This window comes from Lutra lutra, chromosome 5 (assembly GCF_902655055.1).
Source record: "Lutra lutra chromosome 5, mLutLut1.2, whole genome shotgun sequence".
In the NCBI taxonomy this organism is placed as follows: Eukaryota; Metazoa; Chordata; class Mammalia; order Carnivora; family Mustelidae; genus Lutra; species Lutra lutra.
The window spans coordinates 77,246,842-77,266,792 of record NC_062282.1 but is presented as its reverse complement, the minus strand read 5'-3'; the positions used below and the strand labels follow the sequence as shown (position 1 = coordinate 77,266,792).

Below are 19,951 nucleotides of genomic sequence, written 5' to 3'. Positions count from 1 at the left end.
GTAATAGATTTTGCCAAATGCCTTTTCTGCATCTATTGAGATAATCATGTGAGTTTTATTTTTTTTAACCTATTAATGTGGTTAATTACATTGATCTTAGAATGTTAAAACAACCTCCCATTCCTGTGATAACATTATTTGGTTATGATGTATTTTCCTTTTTATATGTTGTTGATTAGATTTACTGAAATATTATTGAGGATTTCTATATTTCTGTTCATGAGAGATTAATCTTTAGTGTTTTGTTTTTCTTGTAATGTCTTTCATCATTGGAAAGAATTCTTTCTTTTTAAATTTTCTGGAAGAATTCTGTAGAATTGGTGTGGGTTTTTTTGTTTGTTTTTTAGAGATTTTATTTATTTATTTGATATATAGAGAGAGACAGCAAGAGAGTAAACACAAGCCAGGGGAGAGGGAAAAGCAGGCTTCCTGCTGAGTGGGAAAACTGATGTGGGGCTTGATCCCAGAATCCTAGGATCATGAACTGAGCTGAAGGCAGATGCTTAACAACTGAGCCACCCAGGCACCCCTGTTTTTTGTTCTTTTAAAATGTTAGGCCAATTTCACCAGTAAAGCCATTGGGACCTAGGCTTTTCTTTGTGGGAAGTTTTTAAATTACTAATTCAATCTCTACTTTTTGTAGGTCTGGTCAGGTTTTCTGTTCCTTCTCGAGTCAGTTTCAGTGGTTTTTGTCATTTTAAGAATTTGCCCATTTAATCTGAGTTTTCTTATTCATTGATATATAGTTGTTCATAGTATCCCCCACGATCCTTTTTATTTCTGAAAAATTGCTAATAATGTTCCTTCTTTCTTTCCTAATTTCAATAATTTGAGTCTTCTCTTTTTCATGGTTAGTCTAGCTAAAATTTATCAATTTTATTGATCTTTTCAAAGAATCAACTTTTGGTTCTGTTGTTTTCTCTTTTTTTTGTCCTTTACTTCATTAAGATTTTGCTTTAATCTTTATTTCCTTGATTCTGCTTGCTTTGGATTTAGTTTCTTTTTTGATGGAAGGTTAGGTCATTGTCTTGAGAGCATTCTTTTTTCTATAATGGGCCTTTGCAGTTATAAATTTTCACTTAAACACTACTTTAGCTTTATCCTAACATGAATTTTGGTATGTCATATCCTCATTTTTATTCATCCAAAAGTACTTTCTAATTTCCCTTGAGATCTTTGTTGACCCAATGAGTATTTAGGAGTGTGTTATTTAATTTCCACTTAACCAAATTTTCCACATTTTTTTCTGTTATTAATTTCTGATGAATCCATTATGGTTAGAGAACTTACTTTGTATGATTCCAGTCCTTCAAAATTTATTGAGGCTAGTTTATGACTTAGTGCATATGGTCTTTCTTAGAGAACATTTTATGTATATTTGAGAAGAATATACATTCTGTTGTTGGGTACAGTGTTCTGTTGATGTCTGTTAGGTCTAGTTGGTTTATGGTATTGCTTCAGTTAGTTTTTGAGGTTTCTAAAAATGGTACCATACCAAATGTGACCATTACTGGCCTTGCTAGTCTCACCAGTGCCTTTGCATTTGTTATTCCTTCAGCCTGGAACAAATTTTCCCCTGGGCAAAATTTAGTTTCATTTCTCCACCTATGTCATCTTATCGGAAAGGCCTTTCCTGACAAGTTTTCCAACCCAAATTTGTCTCCTGTCTTTTGATTCTCCTTTATTTTTTTACCTGTAGAACATGCTGCTACCTAAAAACACATAGTACATTTATTTATTTTTTCCACTCCCTTATTCACTGCTCTATCATCTAGTAGGTACTCAGAAATTATCAAGCAAGTACGTGGCTATGGAAATCTGGAAGTGAGAGCAGAAGTTTTGATTGGAAACAGATATTTGAGAGTCATCTGTATAGAGGGAAAATTTGAACTCACAGGTAGAAAAAGTCATATAAGGCAAAAGTGAGGAATAAAAAAGGACCAGGACCTAGCCCTGATGAATCCAACATCTGTTAAAGGTTTGGTAGGTGAGGAGGCCTAACAAAGAAGACTGAAAAGGAGCAATAGAGAGGTAGAAACATCATGGTTCTTTTAGTTTAGGGATTGCCTATACTAGCATTAAACTAAACTAGGAGGTGACATTGAAGCCAAGGAAGATGGCCATAGCCAACTCAGTGGAAGCCACTATGAAGTTCAGAAAGATAGATGTCTAAAGAAATGAGTGTCAGATACGGTGACATGAAGATTGTTGAGAATCTTGACAAGAACAGTGAGTAGTACAAACAGAAGCAAGTCTGTGTATATTGAACAGTGTGTAGGCCATGAGGAAATGGTGATGCCTCCTCAGTTTACAAAACAGTGATTATTCATTTACACCTTTTTATAAAAATCTGTAGGTAGAATCAAGCTTAGCAAGTTTCCTTTTCTTCTACCTGGTCATTTCAGTGCTTAAAACTCCCAGATATTGAAAGTGTTCATTGATTCCTTAAAGAAAGAAACTCTCTAAGATGTTGGAGGAAAAGGAAAGTTAGATGTTGAATGCAATCTAAGCCAGCTGGTCCTGGGTTCCCCCCAACCCTGCTTCTGAGAACTGGGAAACTTGTGACTAGACATAGCTACAATACCCTCACTATCATCATCCCTTCATGACCAAACACGTATGCTCTTCGCAGTAAGTTTCCATTTGTTTTTATATAAATGTTTTGGGAAGAATCTGTCAGAACAGTAGTGACTGTTTCTGTCTGTTAAAATAGTTTTCTCCTATCATTTATTTCGGGATTCTTGCCTTTAGACCATATGAAACTCAAGAAGATGTTTATCAGCTTTATTATCACCATGATAATAATAGCTACCAGAAAACTAAAGTGTTGGTGCAAGAGAATAGAGATTTGAGAAATAGACTCATACATATGTTGTCAATTGATAATTAGACCAAGATACAAAGAAATTAAATGGAGAAAACTGTCTTTTCAACAAATTGTGCTGGAGCAATTGAAAATCTAGATGAAAAACAAAACCTCAATCCATACCTTACACCTTATGTAGAAATTAGTACAAAATGGATAATAGACCTGAATATGAATTTTCAAACTATAAAACATCTGAAGGAAAAAAACATAGGAGAAAATTTCTGTGATCTTGGGTTAGGTTAAGATTTCTTAGATATAATACAAAAAAAAAGGAAATATTTCCCTTAGTAGCTAATTCATTCCAAACTCTTAACAATGAGCCCTTATGGTTCTTGGTGCTATAGTAAATGGAATCGATTCTCGAGCCTAGATGGCTCAGTTGGTTGAGTCTCTGACTCTTGGTTTTGGCTCAGGTTGTAATCTCAGGGTAATGAGATCCAGCCCGGCATCTCGAGCCGGCATCCGGCTCTGCACTCAGTGGGGAGTATGCTTGTGATTCTCTCTCTCCCTTTTCCTCTGTCCCTCCCACTGCTAAAATAACAAATAAATCTTTTAAAAAATAATAAAATACAATAAGCCCTTAGCTTAAGAATTTGGTGTCTTCTAGAGAGGCTTTTTTGGTTAAAAGAAACAAAGGTTGCACTAAGGCCCTTAAATTTGAAATTCTGATCTGGCTTCTTCCTGCATTCTTTTCAGGGCAGAATTGAAGTTATATGAAGCGAAGTCTGTCAAGAAGTCTAGGTAGGGGCGCCTAGGTGGCTCAGTGGGTTAAAGCCTCTGCCTTAGGCTCAGGTCATGATCCCAGGGTCCTGGGATCGAGCACCGCATCATGCTTTCTGCTCAGCAGGGAGCGTGCTTCCCCCTCTCTCTATGCCTGCCTCTCTGCCTACTTGTGATCTCTGTCTGTCAAATAAAATCTTTTAAAAAAAAACAACAACAACAAACAACACTATGGGCTGGTCAGTGGCTCTGGGTAGGTTTGTGGGGACAAAGGGAGTTGATTACCAGGGACCCAAGGGGACAGGTAGGTGTAAAATACTGGTTTGTAAAATGTGAACTGTACTTTCAGCTGGTAATGGGAACAATGGAGTTTCCCTTAGATGGGACCACGGATGTGGCAAACACTGTAATAGATATAGTTATTATAAAGTATAATATTGATGTTTTTATTTTATTCTCCCAGAAACCATTGACCATCAACTTATTTTCTAGTTATGGTTCTCTTATTATCTAGCCCCCCTTCTAAATCAATCCATAGTTTCTAGTGAGGTGAGTGTATAAAGTAGGAACTTCTGGCTTTCATATAGGGCAGAGGGTATCTGGAAACAGAGGGTAAGAATCTTAGATTAGTTGAAGGATCTCTCGCTGGCTCAGTCAATAGAGCATGGGACTCTTGATCTTGGGGTCATGAGCTCAAGCCCCACGTTGGATATAGAGATTACTAAAATTAAAATTTTAAAATGATCTTAGATTAATTGAAAGTTGTTATCATAGGTCATTTAATACTTCTCCCTGCCTCTGGTTATAAGACTAAAATCATGGCTTTCAAGGAGACAGTAGTCCATCTTCTTGTACTTTAGTCTGAGTTAGTAACTTCCAAGGCCAGTTCCTCATGGTATTTAATCCATTTTTTCCCAATGGGCTTCATAGTATCAACCCTGTAATGGTCCTCCTGATACTAGCTTCTGGTGTTCCCTCTTCCCTTGCATGATGCTTATGTTGCTATTTTTCTTTCCCTTTAACAACCTGCTTTATAAGAAAGCCGAGTTATTTTTTTTTCTCCCTCAAAGAAATTACTACCCCCCCAAAGTGACACATACTCTTGCTGCTTAGTACTTTTTACGTAGGCTGACCTTTTTGGTTTGTCATCTTCATTTTTGTTGGGGTCCTTAAATCTTGATTGTTAGTCTTAGGATCCCATAGTGAAACTGGGATTAGGTTGGTTGGTTTGATTTTCACTTGCCTAGAGGAACTGAGCTTGCATTTGCTTTCTTTTGCAAGAATTGGTACATTTAAGATGGTCAGGTGGTGAATTTGGTTTGGCTAGATTTAATACATCTTGGGGAGATGGAACATCATGTACTCTGAGAAGAAAGATGTTAATGAGGAGGGGAAGAATGGTTGCTTACCTAGGGTTTTGCCTATCAAACTTGAGTGTAGCTAGAAATCACTGGGGTAGATTGCTAAAATGCAGATTTTTTTTTAAAGATTTTTATTTATTTATTTGACAGAGAGAGATCACAAGTAGGCAGAGAGGCAGGCAGAGAGAGAGGAGGAAGCAGGCTCCCCCGCTGAGCAGAGAGCCCAATGTGGGGCTCGATCCCAGGACCCTGAGATCATGACCTGAGCCGAAAGCAGAGGGTTAACCCACTGAGCCACCCAGGTGCCCCTAAAATGCAGATTTTAATTCAGTAGGTCTGGGGTGAGGCTCAACATCTAGGATTCGTCAGTTCTAACAAGTTTGCAGAAGATGTTCATGCTACTGGCATGCAGACACACTTAGAGGAGTAAGAACATATGGGGTTGATATTCCCATACAGGCATCTCTGAACAGAAGCTCCTTGTATCGCTCCCCTTCGTTGCCAGAGAATTTGAACAGACCAAGACTGAAGCGGGTGTTAAAATTCAAGAACAACCCAATACCAGATAAAGAAAAAAAGGAGTATTGTTCTAACCAAAAAGAGCTCGGGAAGGTAAGAACTTTTTAAGATGAGAATCTATTTAATCCTCTATCTCATCGTATTCTCTGCTTTTTTGGTATGAGGATTATTTTAGGATATCTCGTCTTCTTTCTCATTACTTCTACTTTTATCTCTTTGTTCTTTATGTCTTCCTTGTCTTTTTTACATTGTACCCGTATATAAAATATTTAACAATAAATATCTGTTATATTATACTTTTGAAAATAATGTTGGCATACTTCTTCCCAACCTTCTTTTATAAGATTTGAGAGGACACAGGGAAACCTGGAATGGTAAGGATATTTACTACTGTTTTACCTGTGTTCTGACAGAAACAGCATCATGAAGCACACTGGTTTGGTAGGAGGCAACTTTTGAAAAATTTAGTTTTCATTCCCTACCCCTCCTTTAAAAAAGAATCTGAATACTATTTTATAAAATCAGCATATGATAGTATAGAAGTTATACATAAAAGAAGCTGATGTGAAATGCCCATAATCCCATAGGCCAGAGACAATTATTGTCAACATGTGGTGTACATTCTTTGAGACTCTTTGATGCAGTTTTTTTTTTCTTTTATTGAAGTGGTATTACATAGAATCTTAAAAAAAAAAAAAAGCAGAATGGGACACCTGGATGATTGAGTCAGTTAAGCGACTGCCTTCAGCCCAGGTCGTGATCCTGGAATTCCAGGATCAAGTCCCACATCCGGCTCCCTGCTCAGCAGAGAGTCTGCTTTTCCCTCTGACCCTACCCGCCCCCCTCCCTGTGCTCTCTCTTTCTCATTATCCCTTAGATAAATACAATCTAAAATAATAATAATAATAATAAAGTGGTATTACAAAGTACTAGTTTTCTCACTTTCTTAAGAATATCATGAATTTCTTTTTGTGACAATGAAATTAATCTACAATATAACTTTATAGTGCATAATAGGAATATAATGTGTGAAATATGATTTGCTTAACTAAGACTCTTATTTATTAGTAATCTTTCTCTATTATAAACCTGCTGGGATATTGATTTTTACAGCCAAATCTTTTTGCATTTTTTTTCAAAGGGTGTACAAATTTTTAATAAGTCTCCACTCCTTCCCTCTCCTGGTTTTTAAATCTTTAACATGAAAATTGGCAGTGGGGGGATTCTTGTCATCCTCAGGGCTTAGGTCTAAAGAAGACAGTTTCTCTCTGTGACATTAATGTCATTCAGATGCTGGAGGAAGATTCTAACCAGGGCTCTCTGATTGGTGATTTCTCCAAGGTGAGTTTGGTTATATTAATCTTATATTCCATTGAGGCATTTTGGGTCTGAGTCTTTTTTTCTTTGCTTAAAGAGGACGCTAGGTATAATTATGCATCCTCACCAAGGACTATATGATAAACTGAAGATGCTCTGGTGGTAGATTTAGACCCTAAGCCTTTCTAGTGAGAAGGTATTTCTTATTCATTCTGGGAAAATCCAGAGCAGTAGGGAAGCATGAGGCGTTTTACTTTTTTCCTTTTAAAAATATCTTTTAAAATTATGTAAATAATACTTGGTCATTACAGTAAAAGTAGAAAATGAAATATACCTCAAGTCTTATAAAAAATATTGCTTGGGGGCAGCTGGTTGACTCAGTCAGTTGAGCATCTGCCTTGGCCTTGGATCATGATCCCAGAGTCCTGGGATTGTGTCCCCCATGGGGCTCCCTGCTCAGCGGGGAGTCTGCTTTTCCCTCTGCCTTTTCTCCTTCTCTCTCCCTCTCTCTCTTTCTGGCTTACTCTCTCTCAAATAAATACATAGAAGTTTTAAAAAATTAATATATATGTATATATTTATATATATATTATATATATAATATATTAACATATATTAATATATTATATATATTGTGATTCACTGGCTTTTTTTCCTCATCATTTAGTGTATCAGGAACATCTTTTCATGCCAATAAACAATTCAGCTTCATCATTTTGTATTTTTAATAGTACAGTATTTCATTTTTTTGGCTGCCCATAATTTTTTTATTTTTATTTTTTTAACATCTTAAGTTTATTTTTTTTTTCATGTTCCAAGATTCATTGTTTACGAACCACACCCAGTGCTCCATGCAATATGTGCCCCCTTAATACCCACTACCAGGCTTACCCATCCCCCCACCATAACCCTCAGTCTGTTTCTCATATTTTTTTTAATTACATTTTTTAAAAAAATGTTTAAGTTAATCTCCACACCCATGTGGGGCTTGAACTCAAAACTCCACAATCAAGAGTTGCATGCTTTACCGACTGAGCCAGCCAGGCACCCCTGCTCATAAATTCTTGTAGGATATTTACTTTTATAATTTTTCCTTATGAAGTATACCAAGATGGGCATATTTGTAGCTAATTTTTTTTTTTTTTTTGGTAGCTAAATCTAAAACTTTGTGTGAGTCCTTAATTCATTCCTTAGAATCACTTCATAGAAATGGAATTGCTGCATATGTGCATTATGGAGACTACTGATTCTTTTGAAGGCTTCTTGGGTTTTATTTATTTATTTATTTATTTGAGAATGAGAGAGAGAGAGAGAGAGAGCACGCGCGCACGTGCAGGGGCTGGGGTGGTGGCAGAGGGAGAGGTAGAGAGAGAATCTTAAGCAGGCTCCAAGCCCAGTGCAGAGCCCATAGTGGGGCTCAATCTCAGAATCCTGACATTGTGACCTGAGCTGAAATCAAGAGTTGAAAACTCAACCCAGGGGCGCCTGGGTGGCTCAGTGGGTTAAAGCCTCTGCCTTCAGCTTAGGTCATGATCCCAGGGTCCTGGGATTGAGCCCCACATGGGGCTCTCTGCTCAGCGGGGAGCCTGCTTCCTCCTCTCTCTCTCTGCCTGCCTCCCTGCCTACTTGTGGTCTCTGTCTGTCAAATGGACAAATAAAAAATCTTTAAAAAAAAAAAAAGAAAAAAAAAAAGAAAACTCAACCCAGGTGCCCCACATGTGGAGTTTTAAAGGTCATTTGGAAAGAAGGGCAATATATAGGTCTTTGAGCTCAAATTGAGGTTTAGAAAACTTGCTCTTATTTCAGTTCTTGGGTATTTCTAGGTATATGTGCTGCCAACCGTGTCAGGGAGACACCAAGATCTGAAGTACGTCAGCCCAGAAACAGTAAGCAGATTTCTGGAGACGGTAACTGGTTACATAAGCTACCATCTGGTCTGTTCTGTCCCTAAAATCCCCACTTCCATTGTATTTCACTATATTCACTCACATAGGCTTCTCATTCAACTTGAAGCTGTGTTAAAGAACTCCCATTTATCCCATTCTTTTGCTTTTGTTTTTAATTAAACAAATGATAGATAATTGTTATGGAAGCAAGCAAGGAAAGAAGGGAGGGAAGGAAAAAAGATAAAATCACTCAGTTTGGGTAAACTTACATCCTGATTTAGGCATTACAATCCCATTGACATCTTTCAGTGCATGATAATTATTATTTTTTTTAATGATAATTATTAATAGTATCCTCTTTCACTCTCAAAAGTGTCCTAGTTTGTGCAATAATTATTTGGTCACCCTACCCATAATCTCACCACCAGAGATAACCACTAGTAATAGTTTCCTTATGGCCTTCCAGATTTTATTCTGGAATATATTTGATAAAAATAGGATCATAATGAACATGTAGTGTTGAAGGGTAGCAAGACATTGTAAATATCTTTCTACCTCAGTAAAACAAATCTATATTATCCTTCTAATGGCTATATATATATTGGCATGTATAATTTAACCCCCATTTTTGAATAGTTATTTGTAACTTTTTAAATTACTTGATAACTTGAGCTAATATTTAAATTATTTGATAACCTAAAATAATGGCTGAGATGAATATTGTGCCATGTCTTTGTGTACTTTTCTGTTCACTAAAGATGTTGGGAAAGAAGTTGCCGATTCAAAGTGTAAATACATTTACATTTACAAAGTTCGCTGCAGAAAGGTTGAACAAATTTGCACTCCTACAAGTATCTTAAGGATATCAACCCTTTTCTTACATATCCTTTTCTGAAAGACTTGCTTGCTTCCTTTACGATGGAACCATTTCCCATTTCGTCTGGAAAGTCAGAATTGCTCCCTGCTACCTGTACTACTGCAGAAGCCCTTTGGTGTCTTCTGAGAGGCTGATTGCATCCACACCTGCCTCTAGATGAGTGCCTTGAATATGTTTTTCCCTGATGTCTCGGCAATACCAGCTACTTTGGTGCTCCAAAAAGACCATTTCTTTTTTTTTTTTTTTTAAAGATTTTATTTATTTATTTGACAGAGAGAAATCACAAGTAAGCATAGAGGCAGGTAGAGAGAGAGGAGGAAGCAGGCTCCCCGCTGAGCAGAAAGCCCTATGTGGGGCTCGAACCCAGGACCTGGGATCATGACCTGAGCTGAAGGCAGCGGCCCAACCCACTGAGCCACCCAGGCGCCCCCAAAAAGACCATTTCGTATTTTATCCTTTTGAATGAGCGGTAGGGATGAACCATTGCCCCATTTCAAATATAGGTGACCTTTGGAGATTGGGCATCGGGTGAAATTCTGGGTGACTAAAGGGAGTGCAAATCAGGAACCATGTGATTGAGTCTTGTCTCCCAGAGTGATAGGGAACAGGGTGTTCAATCTTCATTTCTGTGTAGGTGGCTGCCTTGCTGTCAGGGAAGTTCCAGAGCTTGATTGAGAAGTTTTATATCATCGATTGCCGCTATCCATATGAGTACCTGGGAGGACACATCCGGGTAAGGTTACGTTAGTGGAGAGGGGCTGGAGGTAGCTCTTTAATGAGTAGAGCCTATAGACATAGGTCCTATGAACTCCAGAACCAGGGCAGAGCTTCTACTTTTGGAGCACATCAAGGCTGCAAGTCCTCATTCTTGTTCTAATTCTGTAAACCTTGAGCAGTTTACTTTCCCTTTCCCTCCTAGACCAATCTCCCTTTATTCTATTGGAGCCAAGAGCTCCTACTTGGAAGTAAAATATTAATCTAAGCACGGAGAAGAACCTTGCAGATTCTCATAGACATTCTTCACAATGATTCCTATGCATTGGGGGGGGGGGGGTAGACAGATCTACAAACATTTATTGAATACCTACTACATGCCAAGCTCTATGCTAGACTTTGGGGATAGACAGAGATATAATTAGATCTTGTGCCCTGAAAGTGCTTACAGTTTAGACTTCCTGGCCCAAATATTCCAAGATGGTATCCCAGTTATTTCTAAGTATTGGAACTATCCACAGGCCCTTAAGGAAATACTGAAATTTTTCTACAGGAAGCTTTAAACTTGTACAGTCAGGAAGAACTGTATAACTTCTTTCTGAAGAAGCCCATTGTCCCTCTCAACACCCAGAAAAGAATAATCATCGTGTTCCACTGTGAATTCTCCTCAGAGAGGGGTCCCCGAATGTGAGTGTGTATATGGGGTAGGGTGGGTGTTAGAAATGGACCTTGAATTGGGAAAACCAGGGAGACTTCCCAGACCAGTTCAGACAGAGATTGGAATGATTGAATGCATTCTTTCCATTGTAGTTTAAAGTTAAGGGGGTAGAAAGAAAGGTTTCTAAAATTTAAAAAGTTTGGAGCAGTGAAGGAAAAAGGATTGGGAATGAAGAGGAGAAAGAGTGACTTGCTTGAATCTTGTTTTGCAAAGACAGTGAGATCTGGAGGTCCTTTTGGGTTACCCGTAGTCAATTCTTCCTTCCCCTCCCCAGTGAATGACACATGGAATCCTGACCTTGCTTCTCTCCACCCCACCCACCTCTGGGTTTTCTCTAAAGGTGCCGCTCTCTGAGACAAGAGGACAGGGCTCTGAATCAGTATCCTGCATTGTACTACCCAGAACTTTATATCCTCAAGGGGGGCTACAGAGACTTCTTTCCAGAATATACGGTAAAGGATGGGCCACATGGGGCAACAACAGGAGAGCTCAGTATTGGGGGAGCGAACTTGAGCATGCAACTTCCAGGGCCTGCAAAGCCCTCCAAGAACAAACTCCTGCTCCTTCTTAGCTACCACCAGCAGCATCTCTATTAAACCTAGTAAAGTTCTGGAGACTAGAGTATCCCTTACTTTGTCCCCTACCTTTCAGAAGCTGTGCGAACCACAGAGCTACTGCCCTATGCATCATCAAGACCATAAGGCTGAGCTGCTGAGGTGTCGAAGCCAGAGCAAAGCATGGGAAGGAGAGCGGCAGCTGCAGGAGCAGATTGCCTTACTGGTGAAGGATGTGAGCCCGTGATAGTGGGTCAGTGATTGGCTGTCTAGGAGTCACCAAAAGACACAGTAGAAACGCTGAGCAGAAAGAAGCCATGTTGTATATGGCTAAACCCAGGATTGTTAGAAGATGTTTGCAAGCCAACAAGCTGCCAAGCTAATAAAATTCCAGACCTGGGGGTTGGTTTTAGCAGAGCTGCTGGGTGGTGACTGAGTCCTGGAGCCGGCTCTAGAAGGGTATGGCCTTGAGTTACCTGGAGATTTGTGTTGCTTCAGGAAGTGTTTGTATTCTCTTTCCATTTAGACATGTCTTCTCACAAGCCCGCCAGCTCTTTCCCTGGGCTTCTGCCTGTTGCAACAGAGTTGTCCAACTTTTTTCTCTGTGCTTGCCTTCTGTGTTTCCTTCTCTCCCTTTTTCTTAAATGGGAAAATAAACACTGCAGAATGAGAAATTTGATTGTGAACCCTGTCTACTCCTAGAAAATCTTTTTAAGGAAGAGATCATCAATTCATCTCCTTTAGACAAAGGTGTAACAATCTTGATATATAGCTGAGGCCAAGGTACTTTTCTCTAGACTGTTTGTTCTCAGATTTGGGCCCTGGACCATAGGCATTGTCTGAATTTGTTTGAAATGTAAATTTTCAGGCCTCACAGCAGACCTACTAAAGCAAGACCTCTGAGGGCTCAGAATTATGGGTTTAAAAAATTTTCCCTATTAGGTGATTCTGATGCATGCTGAGGCTTGAGAACCACTGTTCTGGAAGTAAGGAAAACTTTTGTTTTGTTTTGTTTTGTTTAAGCAGGGGTGGGGTGGGGTGAGGTAGGGGGAAGAAGCGGAGGGGGAGGGGGAGAGAGAGAATCTCGCTGCCCAGCGCAGAGCCCAAGATAGGGCTCACTTAACCAGCTGAGGCACCCAGACACCTCTTAAGGAAAACCTTTTAAATTGCCTTCTTTAGCAATATTCCAGCTTTCCTTTCCTAGACCATTCCAAGTATGAGTTACCTAAAAGTGTGCTCTACACTCAGCACTCCGTGATAACTAGGTTCAGAAAACCATAGTGATTAACATCTCTAAAGCAGGTTATAGGTCTGAGTTGGGCTTAAAAAGATTCCTTATCTTGGGTTGCCTGGGTGGCTCAGTGGGTTAAGCCTCTACCTTCAGCTTAGGTCATGATTTCAGGGTCCTGGGATTGAGCCCCACATTGGGCTCTCCGCTTGGCGTGGAGCCTGCTTCCCCCTGCCTCTCTGCCTACTTGTAATCTCTCTCTCTCTCTGTAAATGAATAGATAAAATCTTAAAAAAAAAAAAAAAAAAGATTCCTTATCTACAACCTCAATAGAATTTTGACTTTTCCCATTTCCCATCTCTTTCCTTGACTTCATTTCCCATCTCACAGAGATGAGTTTAGGACTTGGGATAGTTGGAAGTAGAGATATGTGCTGTCTAAAGGTAGGGAATAAAAGAATAGAAAAGTAGCAAACGAGCCATTAGACTTAAGGAAGACCTTTTATTTACTGTTTTTTTTTTTTTTTTTTTTAAAGAAAACCTTTTAGGGGCACCTGGGTGGCTCAGTTGGTTAAGCATCTGCCTTCAGCTCAGGTCATGATTCTAGGGTCCTGGGATCAAGCCCCACGTCAGGCTCCTTGCTCAATAGGGAGCCTGCTTCTTCCTCTCCCACTCCCTCTGCTTGTGCACCCTCTCTCTCTTTGTCAAATAAATCTTAAAAAAAAAAAAAAAGAAAAAAGAAAACCTTTTAAAGTGCATTTTTTTTAAAGATTTTATTTATTTATTTCACAGAGATCACAAGTAGGCAGAGAGGCAGGCAGAGAGAGAGAGAGAGAGAGAGGAGGAAGCAGGTTCTCCGCCGAGCAGAGAGCCCGATGCGGGACTCGATCCCAGGATCCTGAGATCATGACCTGAGCCGAAGGCAGCGGCTTAACCCACTGAGCCACCCAGGCGCCCTTAAAGTGCATTCTTCAGCACTATCCCAGGCTTTCCATTCTTAGAGTTGTTAAGGCAAGTAGGCTTTTGTCTTCATAGTGAGATACACCCCTATGGCCTGGGGTGGCAGTGGAATTGACTCAAAATTATCAATCTCCCATATTAACCTAGTGGGAGTGATAGCTCAGGACTAGAAAAAGACAAAGATGGGTGCCTGGGTGGCTCAGTGGGTTAAGCCTCTGCCTTTGGCTCAGGTCATGATCTCAGGGTCCTGGTATCGAGTCCCACATCGGGCTCTCTGCTCAGTGAAGAACCTGCTTCCCCCTCTCTCTCTGCCTGCCTCTCTGCTACTTGTGATTTCTGTCTCTGTGTGTCAAATAAATAAATAAAATCTTAAAAAAAGAAAAGAAAAGAAAAGGACAAAGAGCTCTGAAGCCTGGCTGAGACAGAATAGAGACCAAAGTGACCTCTTCCTGAGTTCTGGAGCATGGAAACCTTTTTTAAGTGAGCTGGAGGGAAGAAGGGCTGTGGCTGGACAGATGTCTGCAAGCGGGGGCCAGGGTTCTTCTGGAGTGCCTTACGTGTGCCTCCCAGCAGAGGGCACTGCGGTATTCTTTAATGCAGCTTCTAGAGCCTGCTGCCTCCACCGCGCCCGATCCTGCCTCTACCCACAGGGAAGCTACCTGGCGTTCTCCCTGAGCCCTTGGGCTCAGAGTTCAGAAGGGCAGAGGGGAAAGGAGAGAAAAGCTGTTTCCACATTAGGAGCAGATGGCTGAGGGGAATACTCTGCTCCTCTGTCCCACCCCCACATACTTATCCCTGCTAAACAGGTACTCCTGGTGGCCTGAGGAGGAAAATGTTTGAAGCACCTCCACTTCCAAGTATGAGGAAGGGATCCCCTGACTCACTGCCTACCCTAGTGGGTCATTTCCTGATCGTTTTCCCCAGAAAAGTGGAACCAACCCCCTCCCCCCCAGGAAGAGACTGGTACACATGTTCCCATTACAGTAATCTTAATTAAGTGGATGTTTGGAGTTGCAAAACAAAAACTAGAGCTTAATTATTTTATCTACTTTGTGGAAAAAAAATGTATTTGACTAAAAGGCTCCATTTGCTGCCTATATAATTTCTTATAATGTCCTCCCTTTGCATAGATGCCATGTGATTTGATTCATGTTGTTTTCAGGAATAATAATAGTAACTAATATTTTTTAGGTGCTTACTGTATGCAAGACTTTTTATGAATTCATTTTATATGTATAAACTCATTTAATTTTCACAGCAATTCTGTGAGGCAGGCACTTATTATTTTGCACATTTTACAGGTAAAGGAATTGAGACACAGAGGGATTAAGTAACTTGTTTAAGGGATGCCTGGTTGGCTCAGACAGTTAAGTGGCTGCCTTCCGCTCAGGTCATGATCTGTGTCGGGGTCCTGGGATTAAATCCCCCATCGGGCTCCCTCGGGGGGGAGCCTGCTTCTCCCTCTGCTTACTCTGCCTGCCGCTCCCCGCTGCTTGTGCTCTCTCTCTGACAAATAAATAAAATCTTAAAAAAAAAAAAAGTAACTTGTTTAAGATCACACAGCTAATGAACCGTGGAGTTGGGGTTTGAACCTAGGCAGTATGGCTCCAGTGTCTATACCCTAAATGGATTTGCTGCTACCAAATCCTCATCAAAGAATAGTGTGCCTTTCGGGCGCCTGGGTGGCTCAGTGGTTGAATCCTCTGCCTTTGACTCAGGTCATGATCTCAGGGTCCTGGGATCGAGTCCCACATCGGGCTCTCTGCTCAGCAGGGAGCCTGCCTCCTCCTCCTCTCTCTCTCTGCCTGCCTCTCTGCCTACTTGTGGTCTGTCTGTCAAATAAATGAAAAAAAAAAATCTATAAAAAAAAAAAAAAAAAAAAAAAAAAAAAAAAAAAAAAGAATAGTGTGCCTTTCTATTCACTGTATTAGATGTTAAATATATAAGAGCCTCAATTATAGATTCTTTTTTTTTTTTTAAGATTTTATTTATTTATTTGTCAGGGACAGGGAGAGAGAGCGAGCGAGCACAGGCAGACAGAGAGGCAGGCAGAGGGAGAAGCAGGTTCCCTGCCGAGCAAGGAGCCCGATGTGGGACTCGATCCCAGGACACTGGGATCATGACCTGAGCCGAAGGCAGCCGCTTAACCAACTGAGCCACCCAGGCGTCCCTCAATTATAGATTCTTAAGAAGTCAGGGCTGTACGGGTTGCTTGGGCTCCACAGATGAGACTAAGGGCTAAGACCCCAGGCGGGAGACCTTGGCATGTGTTGTATATTAGGTTAGCTTTATACTAACACTGATTGTATTTGTTCACCATAAAGTCAAGAAATGAGGAAAACGGTATTTCTAAACCATTCTTTCTAAAAACAAGGTTTTCAGGGGGTGCCTGAAAAACTAACTTGACTGGCTCAGTCATTTAGGCCTCTGACTCTTGATTTCCGCTTGGGTCGTGATCGCGGGGTCATGAGATTGAGCCTCACGTTGGGCTCCATGCTCAGCGTGGAGCCTGCTTTTTGCTTGTCCATCTCTGTATGCTCCTCCCCCACTTGCTCTTTCTTTCTCAAATAAATACAATACATTTTTTTAAAAACAAAAACAAAACATGGTTTTCAGTCTTAGTCCAGTACCTGGCTGACCTCTGGCATAGAGAAGGGAGGAGCATTTTCCTTTTCTCATCAGGATTATAAAGTGGGAGGGGCTATGGAAGATTACATTTCCCCCTTCCCCATTCAGTTCAGGCAAATGTTGAGGAAACACCAGTTCCTTTAAATGTATATCTGGGGTTGTCAATTCTAATTACCACAGGTATTCAATTATACTATTCCTGCCCTCAAAAGTCTGGCAAGGTAGAGAATGGTTCCCTTTTTTCCCATCCCTGTATGCAGTCTGGCCCACTAGCAAAGGAAAGAGGTACTCTAGCCTCCATCTCCAAGGCAGCAAGTCTGGTGGTGGGAGCAGGTCAAGTTCACAGAAAAATTAACTCTTGCACGCTACTTAGAATGATAGCATTTATTCACTGCGTGCTCTGTGCCAGACACTATGCGAAACTCTTTACTATATACTGGTGTAATCCTGATTACTGTTACATGAAGTAGATACTATTATTAATTTTACTCATGCAGAAACTGAAGCAAGGAAAAATTAAGTGCTGTGCCCAAGGTCATCCAGCCTTTGTTGAAAATGGCAGTTGAATCCAGGCAGTCTATAAAGCTTGTGTTCTTAACTATTCACCACACTGCTAACACCCTAGGTGAGGGTAGCAGCAGGAATTAAAGCTTCCAGTGAGAGAGGGCTTGATAGAAGGCAGAAACCCATGATTACAAATGAAAATGGAGTAAGATACAAGGTTTTTAGACTGTTGAGCCCAAGCAGCAGATTGCAAAGGCTCCCAGGGCAGGGTTTGTTTCTTAATCATTTTTGCACCTGGTTCAAAGTTGAACCCATAATCAGTCTCAAAAGACATTACTGAATTGAATGATAGCTGAGTAGCATCGTCTTTTTAGAAAGGACAGGCTCATTTGTCATTATCCACAAAGGATATGTGGTTCCCATAGGCAATGCTGCTTATCTAGCAGGTGTTGGCAGTTGCAGGGGACGTGGTTGGTGGGGAGAGGGTGTGCTGGAAGAGCTGTCCATATAACTCCTGGAGTCATAATTATTTGCAGAGGCTTCCTCATCCCTTCCCTACCTTTGGTTTCCAACCATCATCCAAGGCCCAGTGATGTCAGGCTCTCCACTCCAGTGCCCAGACAGAAAGATGGTCCAGCATCTCATTCTCACAAAAAGGCTGGCCTGTTACAGGTGGAATTGGGCATTGCTGTCAGCCTAGCAGTTTGAGTTTGTTCCTACCTTCCTGGTCCATTCCATGGGGATGGCACTGAATGGACACTCAGAGTATGCATCCTGAGCACATGCCTTTTCCCACCCTATCCTGCCACCCAAACTTGATTGGGCTTGTTTGCTAAAGGAGGGTTAGAGCAGAGGTGACACCTCTTAACTCCCATCCCAACCTCTGTTGATTCATAGGTCTTTCAGCTGTTTCCTAGCATCCCAACCATCTGAAATGGTTACCATTTGGGGCCCTGGGTGGCACAATTGGTTAGGCACCAGACTCTTGGTTTTAGCTCAGGGCTGATCTCAGTATTGTGAGATCAAGTCCCGAGTCAGGCTCTGTGCTCACTGAGTCTGCTTGAGTTTCTCTCCCCTCGCTATGCATGCTCTCTCTCTCTCTCTCAAATAAATAAATAAAATCTTGAAATTGTTTCCCTTTGCTTTTTTTTTTTTTTTAAGATTTTATTTACTTATTTGACAGAGAGATCACAAGTAGGCAGAGAGGCAGGCGGGGGGTGGGGGCGGGAAGCAGGCTACCTGCTGAGCAGAGAGGCCAATGTGGGGCTTGATCCCAGGACCCTGAGATCATGACCTGAGCTGAAGACAGAGGTTTAACCCACTGAGCCACCCAGGCGCCCCTGCCTCTTTTTTTTTTTTTTTTTTAATTTTATTCATTTATTTGAGAGAGAGAGCAGAATCAGGGGGAATGGCAGAGGGAGAGGGAGAGTGGACTTCACGCTGGGCTCGATCCCAGGACTTTGGGATTATGACCTGAGCTGAAGGCAGGCTCTTAACTGACTCAGCCACCTGGTGCCCCAAGTTACCCTTTGTTTTTATTTATTTTTTTTTAATTTTTTTATTATTATTATTTTTTTTTATTTGACAGAGATCACAAGTAGGCAGAGAGGCAGAGAGAGAGAGAGACAGGGAAGCAGGCTCCCCGCTGAGCAGAGAGCCCGATGCGGGACTCGATCCCAGGACCCTGGGATCATGACCTGAGCCGAAGGCAGAGGCTTTAACCCACTGAGCCACCCAGGTGCCCCACCCTTTGCTTTTAAATCCCATTTTGAAACTATTGCCAGAGTGGAGTGGACAGTGGGGGCTATCTGTGCCCAGCTACAGCTTTCTGACTTAACATAAGGAGGTAGTATGGAGCTGGGGGAAATCAGGCCCTGTTCAAAAGCTGAGGAGCCAGATGTTCATTTTCACAGCTCTCCTGGAAGACTGGAAGGGCAGATAGAGATTAAAACGAAGACCAAACTCCATTTAAAGTGCATTACAGCTCAGGAACTAGCTCCCCCTGGGCAGGAGAAGGGAGGAAACGGCACAAGAGGCCACATCTCTCCTTCCTTATCTAGGGCCACATGTCTCTCTCCCAGCTTTGTGAAGGGTGATTTACACCCCTGGCTGGAATGACTCTCTTTCTGGGCTGATTACATCGGCAAATGCCCCCCAGAGGCCGCAGCAGGCTGGCCATATTCAGAAGCAGCAGCCAATAAATCTCAGAGGTTTATATTGCACTTCTCAATACCCTCCTCCTGGCCCTCTGCCAGGCCTCTGCACAAGTGAGGAATGGGTTTGGGTTGCAGGGGTTGGGGGTGAAACCCTCCACTTCCTTTATCATCCTCTCTCTTCCTAAGCACTTAGTTATTCTTCCAAGTCATTGTGTCTCTGTTTTTACCCTTGGGAGCTCTTGGGAATCAACCCTAACCCCAAACAAATGCCCTTACCCTTGTGGGTAGAAATCATGGGCTCTGGGCAAAGCTGTGTTTCTATCTTGCTGTTTAATCTTAGTAGAGTAGGTTGCTTTCTGAAACATACCTGAAGATGAGGAGGCTCCTAAAGTGGTCTTTCTAGCCACCTTCCTCAGCGATCCTGTCGTTCTTCCAGGTAATTCTCTAACCTGAACAGAGTTTAATCCTTCCACCCTCCCTCATGACAGTGAATTTTGGAGGAAGCTAGTCTGCCGTTAAGTCCTGGGATCTGGCCGCAGGACTGTCCTCAGCACAGCCATTTCACCTGTCTGGGACCTATTTGCAGAATCATGGGGTTAATGGTAACAGCCCAAGCTTACCCCGAAGTTCTTCAACAGGAAATGGAGGCATGGATGTGCAAATTCTTTTTTTTTTTTTTTTTTTTTTTTTTTTTTTTAGATTTTATTTATTTATTTGAGTGAGAGAGAGCATGAGCGAGGAGCAGGTCAGAGAGAGAAGCAGGCTCCCCGTGGAGCTGGGAGCCCGATGCGGGACTCGATCCTGGGACTCCAGGATCATGACCTGAGCCGACCAACTGAGCCACCCAGGCGACCCTGGATGTGCAAATTCTAAGAGGAAAAATAAATACTAGAAGTGAAACTGCCCTTATGCTGACTTGCTCAGCTTTTGCTACAAGATTT

General features: G+C 41.4%; 1 protein-coding gene across 5 annotated transcripts in view; it reads left to right on the top strand.

Moving 5' to 3' along the window:
* CDC25C (cell division cycle 25C) overlaps positions 1–12,209 on the top strand; it is a 38,599-nt gene extending 26,390 nt beyond the window's left edge. For 4 of the 5 annotated variants that reach the window (XM_047731207.1, XM_047731209.1, XM_047731210.1 and 1 more), the window contains 7 exons: positions 5,410–5,562; positions 6,685–6,810; positions 8,610–8,672; positions 10,184–10,282; positions 10,817–10,950; positions 11,322–11,433; positions 11,633–12,209. In XM_047731207.1, coding sequence (XP_047587163.1) covers positions 5,410–5,562; positions 6,685–6,810; positions 8,610–8,672; positions 10,184–10,282; positions 10,817–10,950; positions 11,322–11,433; positions 11,633–11,782 — 837 coding nt within the window. In that variant the 3' untranslated portion in view covers positions 11,783–12,209. The remainder of the gene's footprint in view (positions 1–5,409; positions 5,563–6,684; positions 6,811–8,609; positions 8,673–10,183; positions 10,283–10,816; positions 10,951–11,321; positions 11,434–11,632) is intronic. The other variant, XM_047731208.1, reaches the window with a different exon arrangement.
* The last annotated feature ends 7,742 nt before the right edge of the window (positions 12,210–19,951 follow it).